At 27.9% G+C, this 20119-nt stretch overlaps 1 protein-coding gene across 2 annotated transcripts in view; it reads left to right on the top strand.

Moving 5' to 3' along the window:
- Positions 1-1476: 1476 nt before the first annotated feature.
- The window catches only part of LOC129985294 (homeobox protein unc-4 homolog), a 168987-nt gene continuing 150344 nt past the window's right edge, over positions 1477-20119 (top strand). For both annotated transcript variants that reach the window (XM_056095272.1, XM_056095271.1), the window contains exon 1: positions 1477-2066. In XM_056095272.1, the coding sequence (XP_055951247.1) occupies positions 1709-2066 (358 nt within the window). In that variant the 5' untranslated portion in view covers positions 1477-1708. The remainder of the gene's footprint in view (positions 2067-20119) is intronic.

Below are 20119 nucleotides of genomic sequence, written 5' to 3'. Positions count from 1 at the left end.
TAACAAGCATTTTTAAGCATATAGAGCCCATCAAATTTAATTTTAACAAGTTTAAACTTATAATGTAGACTAAGTAAAATATAAAAGCACGCTTTAGTTAATTTTTATTTATTTATATTTGTAATAATTATTTTCAAACAAATTTGAAAAAAAAAAAAATTGAAATATATATATATATATATATATATATATATATATATATATATATATATATATATATATATATATATATATATTTATCTGTATAATTCTATAACACATAAATTTTAATGAATTTTAAAGATAATCTTTAATAAGTATTTTCATTGAAATGTTATGGCTTTATTTTATCGAATATCTTTTTTCACTTTTATTAACCATTCTTAAAATTTTTGGCTTATGTTCTAGACTTCCTTTGTAAGAATTTCATGTATTATGTAACATGTTTTTCTGAAAACAGAATATACCTTTTTTTAAATAAATTATTTAAGAAGAAATAAAAGTATAATTATTAAGAAAATAATTTACTATTTATAAATTATTACTGATGTTTCTATTTGAAAACTAATGCATGTATTTATAACTTATAAATCGCTCTCTAGGGAAAAGAATACCACAGTCCGGAATCTTTAGATCAAGCGTTTCAAATCTGCATTTTGAAGTTTATTACAGTCACTTATGTTACTAAAACACGATTTCCCGGGCTCTTAAATATTAAAGTTGAAATTGTGGTATTATATTTTAAGAAAATATACAAAATTCGATATTCTCAAAAAAAAAAAAAAAGTGTGGAGGGGGGAGAGGAGGATCGAAATAATTTTATATTGTGACATTGTTCTTCCAAGAGTACGACATGGTGCTTCTTCTTCTCTCTCTCTTTTCTTTTCTTTCTTTTTTTCTTTTTTTTTTTTTCCGTTTCAAAAAAAAAAAAGTGCTATTTTCCACGACAGTGGTTCTTCTTCTTCTTCTTTTTTTTTTGTTATAAATTTTTATTACTCTGAAACTCAAAATGTTGCAATCAGATAATGTGGTTATCGTCTTCTGTTTCAATATATTATTCTAAATTTTTTTCCCTTCTGAAAATTTATTAAAAACTTTTCAAACATTGCAGAAAAGCCAAAACAATATTCAATCTTATTAGCTATCCATCTGACTCACTCACTGAGGAGAAAAAAAAATAAAGGAAACGAAGGACAGCATCTTCGAATCTATATTTCTTTTGCTTTAACGATGATAAAGACATCGCGCAAAATCGCAAAGTGATTGTTTGAGCCGTCGATCGGCAACGCCTGTCAACGGCTACATTCTCCTGTAATTCATCAATCACCATCTCAAAACTCCGCCTTACTCCAACACCATTGGTCGATCCGTAAAAGGGTAATTCCAAGGGAAGATCCGCCTTCTTCTGGCAGTGACGTCACCGACTGGGAGGAATCGCGATCTTCGATCGTACCCCGCCGATGCGGTTCCTGTTATGATCTAGGCGTAACATGGATGACTTCGAGTGAAGAAGCCGGGCTGCGTCAGTCAGAGAGACTTTTGTGTTGCCTGTCAAAACAAACAAGACGACGACACCGACTGTGCTCCCTCGCGTTGTGTAAATTTCGAATCTTGGACTGACTCGTGCTCTACCATGCTGCAGTGTACAACAGAATCTTAATTCTGCCTCTTATTTATCAGTTGAGAGTTCTGTGATGTTTTGAAAAACTGTGCAATATACAAATACTCCATGATGGACACAAGACTTTTAGAGAATCCTTTCGGACACACACACAGCCACGTGCTGGCACGTCTGGGACGATTTTTGCCATCACCTTACATGCACTTTGGATCGCCGATTGCCCCCTACAGCGTTCCTTTAGCGGCAGCTCACCATGCTGCAGCGGCCCATCATCACCATGCGGCGGCCTTCGACTACGGGCAGGCAGCCGCGGCGGCTGCGGCCATGGCCGGCGGAGTGCCCTACTCCATCGACGGCATTCTCAGCATGACGCCCGCAGGACTCACGGCCAATGGACTAAGTGGGCCGGCAGGTTCTGGAGGAGGCGCAGGGGGTCCAGGAGACCACAACTCGCACGGAAAAAAGGGTGAGTTCCACTTCATTTTGGCATAAACTATAATTTGGTGCGGAATCCAGCCTGGCAAAGGAGAATCATAATGATAATTATCTTTAATTGGGTGATTTTTTTTTATCTTTTTAAAAAACACTATGTAAGAATGGGAGGAAAAAATGAAACACTATTTTTGCAAATCGAATTTAGTATATATGGAAATGGGCATAAAAACGGTGGTAGAAAAGATCAGCCGGCGCTATCTTTGATAAGTTTTCTATATATCTCACTAACCACTGGTCAGTTACATTTATAAAAAGCATTTTATACATCTAAAAGATGGCCCTTTGCATATAAATTGATTATAAAGCGTCAGATATCAGTTTTCCTTCGTCTTATTTAAAACTAATAATTTCAGTGAGATTTGGCATTGTTGAATATTGCTTCATTATTATGAAATAAGCATATCTAATGTCAATGTTACCACTATTTTCTCTTTTATTGGTTTTGTAAGATAAAATAAAAATTGAAACATCCATTGTTTTTAGAAATCTTTTGAATAAGGGTAAAATGATCCTGAAATGAATAATTTAACATTTCATTTAATATCCAGAAAAATATGAATTTTTGTTAATTTAATGTTATCAAAAAAAAATCTTATTTTCCCCAAAGAGAATTTATACTATCACTAATATCAATACAAATAGAAATGGAAGTGTTTTGAGCTTTTTAAACAAAATAATTGAAAATGCAGTGATTAGTTACAATAAGTATGAAGATGTTACCAAGAAGGAAATATCTGTGAATTTTTAAAATATCGGTTCCATCTTTGTGTATAAAATATATTTTTTATTCTCTTTGTAACCTAAATGAATCATTTATTTTACTTGGCAATAAAATGTATTCCCATGATGAAGGCTTGCAATATATTTCTTAAATAATTTGATTTTTTTTCAATATTGTTAGTTAAGAGATATTGTTAGTTTTAATGTTAGAATAGAATTAATTGCTCATCAAATCGAAACAAAAAGCAATAAAGTGACAATGTTATCGATTTAAAAAATAGAGCTAATAAGAGAACCTCATGTGAAGCAGTCAACTTTCATTGTGTAAAGCTTCAAGAAGAGGAAACAGAAAACTTAAATATAAGCAATTCAAAGCTCTTAAAAATATATTTGAAAAAATGCTTAATGATTATCTTAAAAATTTCTAAGATAAGATTTTCGGTTATCTTTACTGTTGCTGAGTAAAATTAAAAGCTTATACGAAAAGCTGATCTGAAACTAGCAAGTATCTAACTCATTAGCCACTGGAATTAAAATAAACTTGCAATGTTCATTCGTCTCTAAATGTTACTTATATTTGTTCAAAAAAATTGCATCTGTTAAGTTGTAAGTATTTATGCAGCATTCTAAGCCCTGGCTCTTAATAATATTTGCTGACATTGCTGAAATCGCAAGTGTAAGAAAGAAAATGTTGTGAAATATTATCATTAATGATTGCTGAAGGTGATGAATATATACTCATCTAAGCATTTTTAAGCGACATTTTTTTTGATTAATTAATTATAAACAAATTTTTCAATAATTAGCAAGAAAATTTGTAAAAATCATCCTAATAAAATGAAAAAATTATCTGTGGCCATTGAAAATAATGACATGTAATAAATTCTCTTTGGAAAAGTCGTTACATTTCCGAATACAACCAGTAATTTCTTTAAAAAGATTTTTTAGAAATCAGTTATTAAATATAAAAAATACAACAATTTTGTTCAATAAATATGTTGAAATTTTTTAACTGTTTTTCAAGAAATAACTAACAATTTAATATCATAAATAATTTTATATAAGGTAAGTAATGAACTTTTATAATTCAAATTATATAACATAAATAATTCAAATTATATAACATAAATAATTCAAATTATATAACATAAATAATTCAAATTATATAATCTAAATAATTTTTAACTTTCATCCTCAGCAATCTTAAGCTATTTAACAATCTGATTATTTTCTTTATTTTATTAAACTTTATTAAACTCATTTTAGGATTTACAGAAGTAAGTTTAACGGTAAGATTTTTTGAAACCAGAATTTGACTTATAGATAGCAGCAACGAATATATTTCCAATACTTTATGAAGAAATATATTGTTAGATTATATATGATTAAAATTGGAATTATTGTTATTAAATGTAAACTATTGGTGGGCTGGTTTCAAACCTGGAAATTTATCCATCATTGCTTTACAAACTAAGCTGTTAAAATCATTGCTTTACGAGCTAAGTTCAGTTAAAATATTATTGCTTTTACAAACTAAGTTGAGTTAAAAGATCATTGTTTTACAAACTAAGCTGAGTTAAAAGATCATTGTTTTACAAACTAAGCTGAGTTAAAAAATCATTGCATGACAAATTAAGTTGAATTAAAAGATCATTGCTTAACAAACTAAGTTGAGTTAAAAGATCTTCACTTCGTAACAAGCAACACATGCACTAGACAAATAAACAAACAAATCTCTACCGGCTTAACCGGGGTTCTGTTGAATTACGTCAGTTTCTGAACTTTTCCCTCGATAGCCCGAAGGTTTAAAATTGTTCATGCGAAAACTCTGGCTCCTCTCTTCGGTAAAGTCAAGAGTGTGACTAAAGATCACAATCTGTTAGTTATGCAAACCAATTACTATGGCAGAGCGATAGTGTCAAGTAACCTGTCAAAACCAAATTGACTTGGAAATTTGGTTATAAATTTTACCTTAACTTGATAATGTGAATGAAAGAGGCAGTTGAACTCAAGAAGTTGAGGACATTTGTAATAGATTGTCACTTTTTCCTAAAATAAAATTGTCAATGAAACTGAGTGTTCAGAATCATTTTGGCTAGGTAAGAGGGTTGATTATATAAAGCAGACAAAATGGTAACATGCAGTCGGTTTAATGAGAATTGCCGAACGATTTGGCGCAGAAATAAATAGTAGTTATTAATTGCCTTTTTTTTCCCCTTAAAAGATTTTTTTTTTATCTGCAAACGTTTTCGATATCAAAGTTATTTTAACAGCAGTGAAAGTGAAATTTTTAAAGAATGAATTCTTTAACTTATTAGGCTGATAATATTTCGTGAAAAAGATCATACCGAAGGTAGGATTTCAGCATTTTGGGATTCAGCTATAGATAGAGATCTGACTTATCTGAAATATGATGTAAGTAGAAAAAAAGAAAGAAAATTTTATTCTATTTGCAGTTTGATAATTAAAATAATTGGAAATCCAAATTTAATATTATTGCATGTTTAAGATCATTAAAATATTTCAAATATTTTTCATCGAATAATACAGTCTAAGCACTTCGCTTACAATAATAGTTCAGAATAAACCATCAAGTTATAATCAATATGTAATATGTAAATTTGTAAATTTACATCAATAACAATTCATCAATATCATCAATTCAATTCATCAACCATTACATCAATATCAATAACAATTACATAAATTTACATCAATATGTAAATTTTTTTGTATTTAACTATGTAAATGTAGCACTTAGTAGAAAAAAACCAATTAGACATTGTTTAGCATATATGCTAAGATGTTTTTTACTCTTTTATAGGGATTGAAATAACAATAAGAGCACCAAATAAGATGTGTTGTCTAATTAAATATAAAAAATAAATTTATACAAGAAATTAGGTTAAGCGTCTAATCCATGGCTCGTTGAATTGAAAAATGATTGTTCTTTTTTCATTGAAAAATTATTGGAAGAACATTAAGTTGACTAGATTCTTTTCCAAAATTTTTCTTATTAAAACTGCATATGGAATAATATTTTAAATACAAATTTCAAATAGTAATTTTAATTTAAAATTTTCGTCTACCACTATCCATTTAAAAAAAAAATTGCTGCAATTTTCTCTTATAAGTTTATTTACAAAAAGATATTTTAACTGAAAATGCTGTTTCAAAGATAACGTAAAACAACATTAACAAATTTAATTTAATCTTAAAAATAAATTACTATTGCATTTTATGAAAACAGAAACATTTGAAAATAATCAAATTTCACTTATGATATTCATTTCAATCTCAAAAAGCAATGCAAGGAAATTAAAATTATTTCTCAATGAATGGAGCGTTTTATTGTTATTCCGATACTACCAAAGACTTTACTACATAGTAACGAATGAATGCAGATTTTTAACAAACTGAGATATGAAATTCTATTGTCATATTTATTAGAACATTACTTTTAATTTGTTTTTTTTATTCCTTTTATTAAAACACAGCAAACATTGTTTAGAAATTAGTTAACTATTGATAAGTTAAGTTTACAGCGTTTATTTTGAAAATGAATTCACAGTACAAATTTACCATTTTATATTTCAGTTATAACTCCCTTTTGATAACCTAATTTTTTTAAAAGCAAAATCAATATAACAATCTGTCTTACAGTGATTTTTTTTTTTACTATACAGTTAAAGAACGAAAAATTTTATGATAAATTGATAAGAATTTTATGATAAATTGATTAGAAATAATTTTGCAAATTTTTTATCTTATTTAGATATGGACGACTAATAGTCAGTAATTATTTTTTTAGAAATATTAATAGATTAAAAATATGTTTAATAATAATCAAATTTATTATTCATTTCTGAATTTCTCTTCTATTTTTTAGAAAATTATTTAACCATTTATTACTAACTATTATGAATAATCAATGCACATTAACTAGCAGTGCTTAAAATATTTTATTCTAAATTCTGAATGGACAACGTTTTTCACTAAATTTAGAAAACTTAAGAACTAATGTTTAATAAATAAATGATACTAAAAGTTTTATAACAAAAAGTGAGAAATCTTAAAATTGTTTTATGTCATTTGAATTCATTTAGATACCTGCAGATGTGAAAATAATAACTTATTTTCCAAAAATTCGTGAAAAGCTTATCTGATCCCTGCCTTTATTATGCGTATATTTTTATTATTACTATTATTATTACCCTTACTATTTTTATTTTTTTAAGCTAAAATGTTTTCATGACTACTCATGTACGAAATTCTTTCGCAATCGTGCGAGCATAAAAGCCAAACGATAATATTCTCTTCCCCTCAACTCCTCTTTTTCAATGCCGATGCAAATCTTCTATAATCTGGAAGTGTGAATTCTTCTATAAATAACATTTGCTTCTTGGCGTTAAATTGTTATGGATTTCTTGCATTTACATGTTATCAGAGCTCTCTGTCAAGCCAATCGTAAAATCAAATTTTTTTTTTCTATTTGTCATTTCTTGTCGCGTCTCTTCGATATTTTCTGCTTTGAATATTTAATGATTCAAAAACAGTTCTTTAAACCCCTCTTTCCCTCTTTGTCTCGATTTTTTTCTGTTAGCACAGTTAATAAATTATGATATGAAATTTAATCCCACATTGAGCAATCTTTTAGTTTTAAATAAGCTTTGTATAATGTTTTATATGCATTTAGAAAAGACATTAGAAAGGAAATTTAAAAATCAATTTCAAAATTACGTGAATGCTTTTCAAAAAACAGGACTTGATTCGTATACTAGTCATCATTTCATTTGAACTTTTCATGAAATATTGAAAGGTATTTAATCAGTTGATTTAAGTTAATTACTATCTTATATTCTTCATCTCAGCGCATGACCTTATTGGTAATATTTAATACGTTCAAATGAAATTTGCGACATGAAAAATTTAATATTAAATATGAACCATTCATGAATAATCACGAAAAAATAAAAAAAAAAATCCTTTATAAAAAAAGTAAGTCTAACTAATAAAAAAGAGCTTCAATAAATAAGTTAACATCTTTTAAATTTATATACTTGCTAAATTTAAAATTAGAGAGCAAAAATATGAGTGATGTAAACATACGTCGTTGTGATTCACGGTTAAGCAATGCTACATTACATTAATAATATTCAATATCATGTCATAATTATTCTAATATGTAATAAATTTGATTTAAAATAACATATAGATAACTTACTATCAATTACGTGCAAATTATTTTTATAATAAAGTAAAGAAAGAAAAACAAAAGGAGTTTTAAAAAGATCAAAATGGATTCAAAGCAGCAAGGGTTTTCTCAAGCAAAAATATTTCACTTTACCTTTATTGTATATATCTATCCAATAACATCTTGGTAGCAACAGTCAGACTCTGGGAGATAAACTAGATGAGCCAAAACAAATTCCGTATAAGAAAGAACGATGTGATGTGCAAGTTTTAATCCACTTTGAAAACTTCATGTGATTAAAAATAAAAGAATAATAATAATAAATATTACAGTATATCATTATAGTCTAAGAAAAGTTATCTTTCATCAGAAAATGCAGACATACGTATTGCATTTTAATAAATTAAGGACAAATTTAAATAAAGAAATAATTCTTATTCTCCTAATCAAATGCAAATATTACACAGTTCACGAATTGCTTACATTTAAATATCCGGTTTTTTGTAATTTGCATAAAAATACAATTTTTCATCTGATAATTCTCCATATTTTAAAATAATTTTGTTCAATGCCATATCTTAATTATTCATTTAAAATTAATCGAAATTTTTCAATTGATTGTTTTTCTATTAGTTTGTTAATAAATTGATATCGAATTTGATATTAAATAAATAGAAAAGTCTAGGATTATATGTTTACTGAAATCTAATATTTGGGAAATAAGGTAAAAATAATAATAGATTTTAAGAAGTTCCTCATAAATCTTACGCATTTTGAATTATTAAGAAAAATATTTCGAGTTATTATACTCAGTAGATATATAAAATACTTCTCTGCTAACAGCTCATTTTTTTCCAAAATATTTTTGCTTAATGAAATGGAGTCTGGCAAGTCAGCGAATTTAATTTTTTTTTGTTATCTATAATATTAGAAATAGCAACAGTTTCTTTGATATTTAAGCCATTATACTATAAGATACATTTGTCTTTAATGTTTAACTGCATCATTTTGAAACTTTCTAAAGACTTGTTAGTCACATTTTTTTTTAAATGTTCAAAATGTTTTTAATTTTTTTTATCGATTAATGCAAAATTTGGAAATATTTTACAGAAGTTCCTTTTTGTATTATTAAAAGGAGATGTTTTTCTTTTTCGACAACAAAGTTTAAAAAATTTATCTTCCGTGTCAAAGTTTAAATTTCTTTGTTTTTGAAGCAAAAGTTTTTTTTTACATTCATTCTGAAAAAAATAGGACGCTAATCTATCAATCAAATTTCATTCTACTTGTACTTAAGAAGAATGCAATCTGGTTTTTCTATGGGAAAAAATTTAAACAGATACGAACTTCTGCTCCGAAGCATTGCAGTGTGATAAGGCATTAAGCTTGATTCATCTACCTTTATTTTGTTTTTAAAATTATTTTAAAATTAAAATCAGGAAAAAATATGTATCGCTTTAACGCGTATAAGTAAAAACCCAGTAGTTAAAACAATGAAAAAAATATGTATATATTTTTTAACTTATTAAAATTAGAGAGCAACCAATACGAAAATAGCAGTGACATAATTGAAAAACATTTTTTTTAATTTTAAAAGTAATTAAAAAATGTTTTTGTGTAGTAATATATTCCGAAGTTATTAGGGGAAAACTAAAAAAAAATTGGGGGGTTTTGAAACAAAATCTTTAACATAAAATATTTTATTAAAAACTCTTCTATTTGAAACTCGCCCCCCCCCCCTCTCTAAGAAGAAACTGTGTTCCAAATTCTGCAGTTCAAAATTCAAACGGTTTGTCTTTGAACATTTTTTTCCCATCGTGTAGTCGTTTTATCATGCCGATATTATGTAAATTCGCAAATATTATCGTGTTAAAAAATCATCTGTTTCTTTGATTACTGAATCGACTAAACGTTTCTTCTGTATCACATTTTGTCTTTCTTGCGTTATTTAAGAAAAACTGTTTCTAACTTTTATGGTTCAAGAAAAATTAATAAATGCAAAGATTATAGAAAGATATTTTCGATTTCTGAATTCATGAAAATGATTTAAATAGATCAAGAATTGTTTCTTTTTCATAAAAACTTTCATTTTGTTCAAGGTTAAACACAATTGCTTATAAAATCCGTTGTGATATATTAGAACTTGGCTTATTTTGAGATGACAGGACCACAATGATTTATTCAAAACTTGGAATTAGAAAAATTTAATCTAAAAAAAAGCATGGCAAAGAAAAAAAATATATAAAAGGAAAATATATTGATTTTATAATGTTTAGCAATTCAATTAATGAGACATACTTATTAACTAAACAGTTTTTGATTTAAAAAAAAATAATAATTCTACTTAAAATTTTATTTTAAAAATAATAAATTCAATAAATAAGCAACATTTATTAAATTTTTAATTAACATACAGCAAGCAAAACTTTAAATGTAATAATATTACAAAAAATAAATTTAAAAAAAAGTGTAATTAGAGCGAAAAGAGTTAGCATTTTTAAAAAAACGAAAGTTAATTTTCTTCATTATTAACTTTGAATTAGTTTCATTTTATTACAGAAAATATTCGCCGAGTTAAAATTCTCAATTAACTGAAAGACTTCTTAGAAACTTTTATGTTCTTTAAAGTTGGAAGATATTCATTCATTTAATTAAAAGAAACAGTTCAGAACTAAAAATAATTTTTAGTTTTAGCTTCGAATTAACCAAAATTAATTCGAATTATGAAGATATTTGTGCTTAATCTGAAATTCAATAGACAAAAGAAAAATTCGAATTAAATGTTAGAATTTGCCAAGTTCCTCGGCAATATGAATTCATGTTTAATAATGACTCTCTGTATTAGTATTCTCTTCGTCGTTTTCCGAGATAAATAAGAACATATTTCTAGGAGGAAGAGAGGAGGGCTTGATATCTTACTGTGAAGTAATAATATGATTTCTTTTAGAAGTGCAACTAACTGCCGAAATTTCCTTCGTACGAATTTCAAAAGAATTTGTACGATATATCTGCTTATAAGTGATAAGTTTTCGTGATAATTACAGAAACATAATTAAGTTTATGAGTAATATATTCCTTTCTTAACCTTATTCTAAAAAATTCTTTAAACTTTGATAATTTTTTTCCAAACCAAGACGCCCATGTTGATAAAGCATATTAGACGAAAATCTTGAAATTAGGATTTGAATCTCCCTCAACAAGCGTGCAGCGATAATCTTCGCGATAGTTTGGGCATTATAAGTTTCAGAAGATCAAAGAAATTAGAGCTGAACTTCTTGAACTTTGATTATTTAACTCTATACTTATCAGAAAATCATTCTGATAATTATAAATCGAAATATACATAAGGAGATGAAGTATTAATTAGTTGGCAACTTAAAGAAGTTTCAATCAATTATTATTCAGACAGTTTAATGAAAACATTCAAGATAAGATCATCCTTTTAACTATTTTTGCTAATAAATGTTGAACATTCTGAAAAGAAAAGCCCATGGAATTTGCCTTTGCAGCAGAATTTTTCTGTGTTATCTTTCTTGTATGTTACCTATAGTTTAAAAGGCTCTATATTAAGGGATTGCAAAGAGAATGACAATAAAATGGTATAATATTAAAATGATAGCAACGGTTAATTAACGAATAGTAAAAGTAAAAGCTAGTATTAATAAAAATTCTTTTTCTTTTCGTTAGTTTCATTTTTACTGGTCTACGCCGACATGTGATAGAGTTTAGTCATACAGACCAGTATAATTTCCCCCGACTCAACAACATTCATATCAACAATTTCCAGTGAATCTAAATATGAACTCTAATAATTTATTTTATGCTGATGTATGCAGAGCGCTTACTTAGAGAATTTATATCAACATTTTCCAATAAATCCAAATGTGAGCTTTAGTAATCTATATTACGCTGATAATGCAGGCAAAGCGCTTACTTAAAGAATCCATATCACCATTTTCCAGTGAATCCAAATAAGAACTCCAGTAATCTATCTCATGCTGATGTAGGCAAAGTGGCTACTTAGAAAATTTCTTTCCATCTGATAAAATTAGGCCAACATTTATTTTACAAAATGCCATAAGGTTCTTTTATAATTAATAAAGAATTTATTTTTTTCTTAATGAATACAAAATGAATTAAACAGACAATAAGAAATAAAATACTTATATTACCTACGGTACGAAAGAAAGTAAAACGAGGTTCAGACACTTTTTCAAGAAGAAATAGAAGCAAAAAAAAAAAAAAAAAAACAATTCTTCATTTTATAGAATATTTATTAGGAAAATAGTAATGATTTTTTTAAAAAAATTCTGTAATTTTATTTTATTAAAATATTACACGTATTTCCCGACATTTTTATACTTAAATTTGAAAAAATTATCTATTTTTTTTTCACTAACAATAATACGTCATGAAAACGATTTATCTATGTTTCTTACTTACTTGTCAGGTTTTAATACAATTATAAACGCTTTTTTTTCTTTTTTATACTATTATATTTATGTTTTAATTAGGGAATATATGATTCATATATTCTTATAAAATATCTTATATAAAATTATTTCCATACTTTCAGTATTTTAAAATACCGAGGGAAGTAAGAAAAATACACAGATGATTTACAATAAGAAAATCATTTGTAGAAATTTGTTGATTGAAACGAATTGTTTGGAAACTTGCTCTAAAAATCGTTTATTCGGTAATTAGCTCAGTAATTACTCTAAAAGTTTTTTTATGTGTAGAATAATATATAAAAGTAGGCAAATAACTTAGTTACGTAGCTGAATCAATGTTTGAATTGGTTTTGAAATATTAGTATCTGTTAGACATATCCTAAAAGTTTTATAGTTTGCTTTTCTTGTTATTTTAACTCTTGAGTTTTGCATCTTAGTTGACAGCTTTATAAAGGTTTGTACGCATTTTTTTTCTTGCATTCAAGTGCTAATAGCATACGGTTGAGATATAGCTGCTTCAACAAAAACATGAAGCACAAGAATGGAATCAAAGCTTACACATGTAAAAATTCATCCTAAATATTTTTGTTGCAAGATTAATATTTTCTTTCTTTTTAAATATTTTGGCTAGCATTTTTTTCTCAAATTTTTATGCACTTAACAAAATATCTAAAATGCATTATCCAAATCAATTGTATCTTTAAATTTTACAAGTTTCAGTGGTTTTGACTCTCTTTAATCCGATTCATTATTTTGATAACGAACACTTTTACTGTTCTCGTCGACAGGCAAATAAACGAAAGAATTACAGTTTGCAATTTTTATGGTTAGTTATAGATAAAAAAAGTTATTTGGTACGTAAAATAAATCTTTCCCATCATTAGCTTTCAATTTTCCTCCATTTTAATGGACTCTTAATTATAAGCTGCAACTTTCACATCCACCGAAAACCATTAGATCTGACGAAAAACAAGCTTTTGATGCATTTGTTGGTCGTTATCTTCCTTCATCAAAAAAATCTGATCAAATCTGATGGAAGATTTAAGACCACGTTCTTCTCAAAGGATAGATGCTTAGTACGTTTCTTCCTTTTTTTTCTTTCCTTTTCTTTTCTATTCACTTCTCAATTGGAAAAATTTCAATTAAAATTGCTCTAAAGTGGTAAGATGGTATCTCATTTAGTTGAAATTAATCTTATTAATTTTCTATACGACTATTTTGAAATCAAATACGATATATTTAAAATCCATAATTTTGAATTATTCTTTTTTTTTATATTCGTTTATTTTTGTTTTCGCATTTAATATAAAGTTCAAATTAAAGAACTTTCCAGATTTAAGGACTGAGATGTCATTGTTATAAAGCAGAACTTATGGAATTACAGCAGCATTTCACGGCTGGTTGCGAAAAATTTTCAATTGAACATTTTAAGTGTAGATTTGCTTTAATAATTTCCTTAGCAAAAAAAAAAAAAAAAAATCAATATGATAGACATTTGTCTTTCAGTTTTAAAAGTCTTACTCTAATCTGTACATTGTTCATTCACCTATAATACTTTAACCCTTTAAAGGGCCATTTTTTTTCTAGTCATATTATGTTAAAATATTTTGAGGCTTGAAATTAGAATAAGAAAAGGGATTCATTTAGCTTATTAGATACATTTAATTTGATTAATTCATTAATTTGGTTCATTAATAATTAAGTAACAAACCAAGACACATCATTTTGCGTGAGATAAAGAACTGAAGCATCTAAGTTTCTGTCTTTCTAAAAAAATGTGTCAGAACCTATGCCAACCTACATCATTTCATACAAAGATTGATAAATTTGGTGGGAAGCATACTTTCCACGGCCCTAGAAAGGGTTAATAGCAAATAGGAATTTAGATTTAGCTTCAATGAACCACACTATACTGGTGATATTGAAATATAGAAGCATTTTTCTTGGTACCTTTACCTTTTAAGTTCTTTTTTTTTCTTTTTTATGTTTGTGAAGAGAAGTTTTTAAAAAAGCCTCTTAACTTAGAATGTTTAAATTAAATGGATTGAAATAGATTTTTTTTTTATTGAAGTGAGTTATTTTTATTTGTCGTTAGTGAATGATTTATTCGCAATTTCTTTTCTTTCCTTAGAATCATGAAAGAAGCTATATACGCAAACAAACAAACAAATAAAAAATCGTGAAAGGAAGCAGTTTAAAAAGTGGTACCATAAAGCAAATTAAATTATATAGATGATATGACGGTTTTTATTCCAAATACTTGAAAGATCCTGCCAAATTTTCTAACATTTTTCTCCCAAAGATAATTTATATTTTTTTGTCCAAAATAATACGGCACACACACACACACACACACACACACACACACACACACACACACACACGCGCGCGCGCGCACGCACGCACGCACACGCACACGCACACACACGCACAGGGAGAGAGAGAAAGACCAATGTCAAAAATGTTGCTTATGTCTCAGCAATTGTAAATCAATAAGTGATAAATGTATGCAAAATTTGTATCAGAAGAACGAAAAGTGCTTCTGCTACGAAAGTTTTTAACTGAGCATGAATATGTAAGTAACATTTATCAAAACTTTAAAGACAAAAATGAATCATAATGTTTATTACATTTCAGTATCTTATCAATGACATTCATTAGGACATCATGTATGATTTAGGTATTTCTGCTAATCAACGACTTACTAATCTTATCATCTGTTCTTAAATATATATTTATTATATAAAGAAAAGGCTTTAAAGAAACTTTAAGAAAATTTCTAAGGAATAGATTCTCTTTCGAGTCATGTATAAATAATCTCGAATAAAGTCATGAATAATACTTTTTATGCTTGGAATGAATGCATGTTGCTTTCGAAAATTGTAAAATGCAATTCGTAAGAATTAATCTCAATTTATTAGACTGGTATTTCGTTTTAAAGTTACAGCATAGAATGGGAACTTACTTTGCAATGAAATGAATTCAGGTTCATTTGGTGCCTGACGAATGCACTGAATTAATTCAATTTTAAATCCGTGATGCATCTTTGCAGAAGGAAATGTCGTGACGTCACAGCGTAGCGTAAGAAATCGCGTTATTATATTTTGCCATTGCCATTTAATAATGATGCCACATATGTTGACTTCAATGACCACATATGTTGTCCACTGTAAGAGAGGAAGACAAGTAACATATTAAGATATATTTTCCCTTTTACAAATTATGAAGTGAAAACATATTGACGCGTAGAAACAATGTGAATTAATTTCACTGATTGATATTTCAAAACAAAACTCTTTTTGAAATCATCTTTAGTTAAGTTTAATATAAATTCTTTTAATAACGGCGTCAGGGCGTAGGGGTAGCGTGTCTTCCCCGTGATCTGGGTGTCCCGGGTTCGTATCCCGGTTCGGGCATGGTTGTTCTTTATCTATGAGGTGTGTGAATATGCTCCTCTGTGCAAGCGAATGTGTATGAGTTTCAAGAGCTAAAAGTCAGACTTCTGCCTTCGGGTGCTCAGGGGTCTTTGCCCTCAGAAGCTACTGCAACCCCTTTTCATGGCAACGCGGACACGACATCATCATTTAATAACGATACTACAGTAATTGCTGTTACATCAGGAATTACAAATTTTTTCTCCGAATTTTTATATAAATAATGAAGTTTATATTAAAAAGCGATTCAAATTCTTAAGGTTTAATTATATGGTTGGATGATTTTTCTATATTTCATTTCTTTGAAAGCTATATTGAGTTCGGATTTAAAAACATTGGGAACTTATAGAATACATCACTATTGATGCATTCCGGTATATATTTATATATTTTTTATTAAAGATTTTTGGTAAGACTTTTCGTTTTTCTAACTGAACGATTGGGAATTAAAATCTAATTTTTGAAAATCAAATTTAGTACGTTTACCCCAAATTAAGCAAAGTTTATTGATTTCTCAGTTTTTTTTTTTTTTTTTTTTTTGTTCAGTATGGCTGCGCAACAACGGCCTTGCTCCTTCAACCAGAAAAAGTAAATGAATCAATTAAATGGAAATCTCACAGTCCATCGCAATTTTTAAATGTCTTCTTTCCCTTTCCAAATGGAGCAAAACTACATAGTCTCGTCATTTGTGGGTCGTCATCGATTCTCAAGGCAGCGAAAAAACATTTTGTCGTTAACCATGTCGTTCTGAAGATGGCCGTCCAGTTCCCCCCACAGGAAAAAGGAACCACTAATAACAGTTATGAACTAAAAAGAGCTATAAAACACATCATAAAGTATCAGTACGGATGGTACGTGCCTTGTTACCAGGTGGTAATCATAAGTGCCGACAACACTTTATGAACACCCCTTTTGCATCATTTCGGGACTCATAATAGGCCCATAGTATGGGTGTAAGGAACGCGTTTATTAAATCAATGAGCCGTCGGCTGTAAGATGTATAAGATACAGGCGAGTAAAAATTGAGAAATAATTGACGAAGCATTCACTTTCGACGAGGTTCGTCCCTGTCTTTCCGTCTGAGCGGAAAGATCTCGAGGAAGGATTATCAGTTATTTAAGCAGATTGGTCTTGTTATTGCTCGTTTGTTCTTTTCAACAGGTGGTGGAGAAGGGATGTTTTTCATGTTATACGGCGAGTTAGAGAGGTGAATTATGGTACATTCGACATAAGTATGTCCTGTGGAACTGTCATTGTTAAATTTTATAGCTAAAAGTTATTACCAGAAGAAAATTATTGGAAATAATTCGCCATCTTTCAGACTTCTTTCTTAAAACCAGCTGCAGTTTCGAAAAAATAAAATAAGTAGTATCTCTTTTTCGATAATTTTTCTAGGTTATAGATAAAAAGTTCATGCTTTTTGACAGATGCTCATTTTCAGTTTCTGTAATGCTGTATCCCGAGCAAAGTTCTTTAACCATTTATTTACCGACGGTACTTTAAAGTACCGTTTAAATCCGGCTGATATCCTTGTAATATGATTATTTTTTATAATAGCATTTAAAAGAACACGAAGAGGGTATTTCCAATGGAAAACAGTAGATATCAACTAAAAACAACATTAAAGATCTTTAATCATTATTTAAATTAATTGAGTTATTTCGATTAATTAAAAAGTTTCTTCTTCTTCCTTGGGTTTATTCGGTACCAAAATTTAATTGATGTTCAAAAATAAATTTGAAAAATTGGTAGAAAATAATTCGGTAAAGAAAGAGTTAAGCCGATATTTTCTTAATAAATAACATGTTAAAAAAGCAATTGTAAAACAATTAAATGACGTGGCTTTAAAATAAAGTTTAGATGTAGATAAATTAAGGTATATTCAAGCTGGCCTTTGATTGGATAAAAAAAAACTAATTTTTTTTTGTCTCTTGAGCACATATTTAAAGATTTTACTCATTTATTAGATTTTAGTCCATTCTTACAAGTTAGGATGTAATCAAAAATCACATTATGGATATAGAAATAAAAGTATATTTATTTTCCTTTTACACTTTACTAATTCAGAAATTATTAATTAATAAATTTTATTAAAGCTTACTTTTTAAAGAGAAAATTTAGTCATTACGTTGTAAGCAAAGAAAAATTTATAATAACCGAAAGAAGTTTACATTTAAAAAGATTTTTTGCTTTCGGCTTCGAAATCATAGTGACAAATTGATAGTATAGAAGAACTAGAATTGTAGGGAATATGACCAATATTAGAACTATTTTTGACATTTAATTCCCATTAATTAATAAAAAAGGCACATGTTCATAAATTAGGAGGCCAGAAAAATGTGATTCTATAATAAAGGATTCTTCTGGTGTTTAAGAAATTGTGCTAAATTTATTTCTCCTCTTAAAATCTGTCTTTGCGTATCTCTATAATAGCGGCATCGAAGTATGACATGAAAATAATTCAAACACTTTAAAAAAATACCATATATATATATATATATATATATATATATATATATATATATATATATATATATATATATATATATATATATATATATATATATATATATATATATATCCTTACAGCATTTTTTGACATTTGTACAATGTAACTTCTTATAATTTTTTTACTACAATGACCTCTAAATAGGACAGTTTCAGTTTTAACCTTGCAGCATATTTTTGAAATATTTCTGTTTTGAATCTCCGCTCTTTGTTAAATCTCAGTTCATTTTTTGATATCAACACCTCAACGAACCGTGTTGAGAAGAGATTAGTTTTCTTTTATTTAAAGAGACTTCGAAAATCGGAAAGCTAAATAAAAAAAAAAAATCTTCCGAAAACATTAAAGTTGTTTAATCTAGCGGTCAAAGAATATTTTTACGGTATGGTTCTCACTTTATCATTTCTAGAGTTCAAATGATTAAAAGTTACTATGGTGTTGCAAAAACGATTAACAGAAAGATATTTCCCACAAACATACGGATTAAAATTTTCCAACTATCAAAATTGCTTTCCTGATGGTTCGTATTATAGCACGAGAAAAAGTTAATGGTGTTCAGATAGAAGGAAATTAAAGAATGAATCCTTAAAAAAAAAATAAAGAGTGATTTACGGAATTCAGTGGCATGGGAAGAATGTTGAACACTCCAATGCGGATTTTTTTGTTGCGTACCATAGAATACAAATCATATTGTTTGTGATTTTTTTTCTCCGGTTAATGATATCGGAAAGTATTAATAATTGAATTTTGAATTAAAAAATTTACAAAAACATGATTTTTTAATAGTTTTTTTTTCCAAAGTCAGTGAAAAGATTGCTACTTTTATAAAGCAAACTTTTACTGAATGAAAAAAAAATTAAGTAGTCTATTTAATTACGTCGTCGTAATTTAAAGATGGAAAATCCAAATGTTGTTAACACAACAAACTTCTGAAACTTTATTCAAAGAGAATTTTAAGCGAGTAACCTAAGAGGATTACAGATGACGTGCATATTTTCAAAAAGTAGTACTTCAGTGTTTGATAATTTTTTAACAGACTTAAAGATCGAATATAAATACATTAAAAACATGCAATTTTTTATGCATCCATTTTCAAATTTGCATTCGTAAAATCGCAAGACATGAAAAAATCCAGCAAAATGTTATTATCTCTTTGTCAAGTCATTTGAAGGCAATAAAATGGTCAGTAGTCTCGCAGAATTCCGAGTTTTGATAATTCATTGCTTTTATTTCAAGAAACAAAGCAATGCTTGTGTGCGAAGAAATTTTATTTTCCATACATGCTTCTGACTGAAAATGAAAGTATGAACGACAATGAGAACAACTGCACTTGGTTATCTTGTTTAAAGAAAGGATGATTACCCTATCCATATTATGTCGTTATGTCAACATACTTAACGTCTTAAGCATGAAAATGCATTTTAAGAATTTTTTAACAAATCAGCCAGAAGTAAAGTACACACTTTAGAACTAATTTCGGTGTTCAGATAAAAGGGGAAGCTGATTTGGTTTTAGATTCAAATCATTGTTAGTTTAAATCCAAATGCAGAGATAGGATTCTTCATTCGTTTTGTCATTTTCATTCTAATTTTGAATTTGCAATAATTTTCCTTTTTGGGTTTTTTTAACAGAATACTAATAAGGAACTTACTTTATACCCTATTTCTTGATATAAGAGAAATAAATAATTTAGTGGGATATCTTATATTAACATTTTGT

The sequence above is a fragment of the Argiope bruennichi genome, chromosome 9 (genome assembly GCF_947563725.1).
Source record: "Argiope bruennichi chromosome 9, qqArgBrue1.1, whole genome shotgun sequence".
In the NCBI taxonomy this organism is placed as follows: Eukaryota; Metazoa; Arthropoda; class Arachnida; order Araneae; family Araneidae; genus Argiope; species Argiope bruennichi.
The sequence above is the reverse complement of the archived record's forward strand: the minus strand, read 5'-3'. Positions and strand labels throughout refer to the sequence as shown.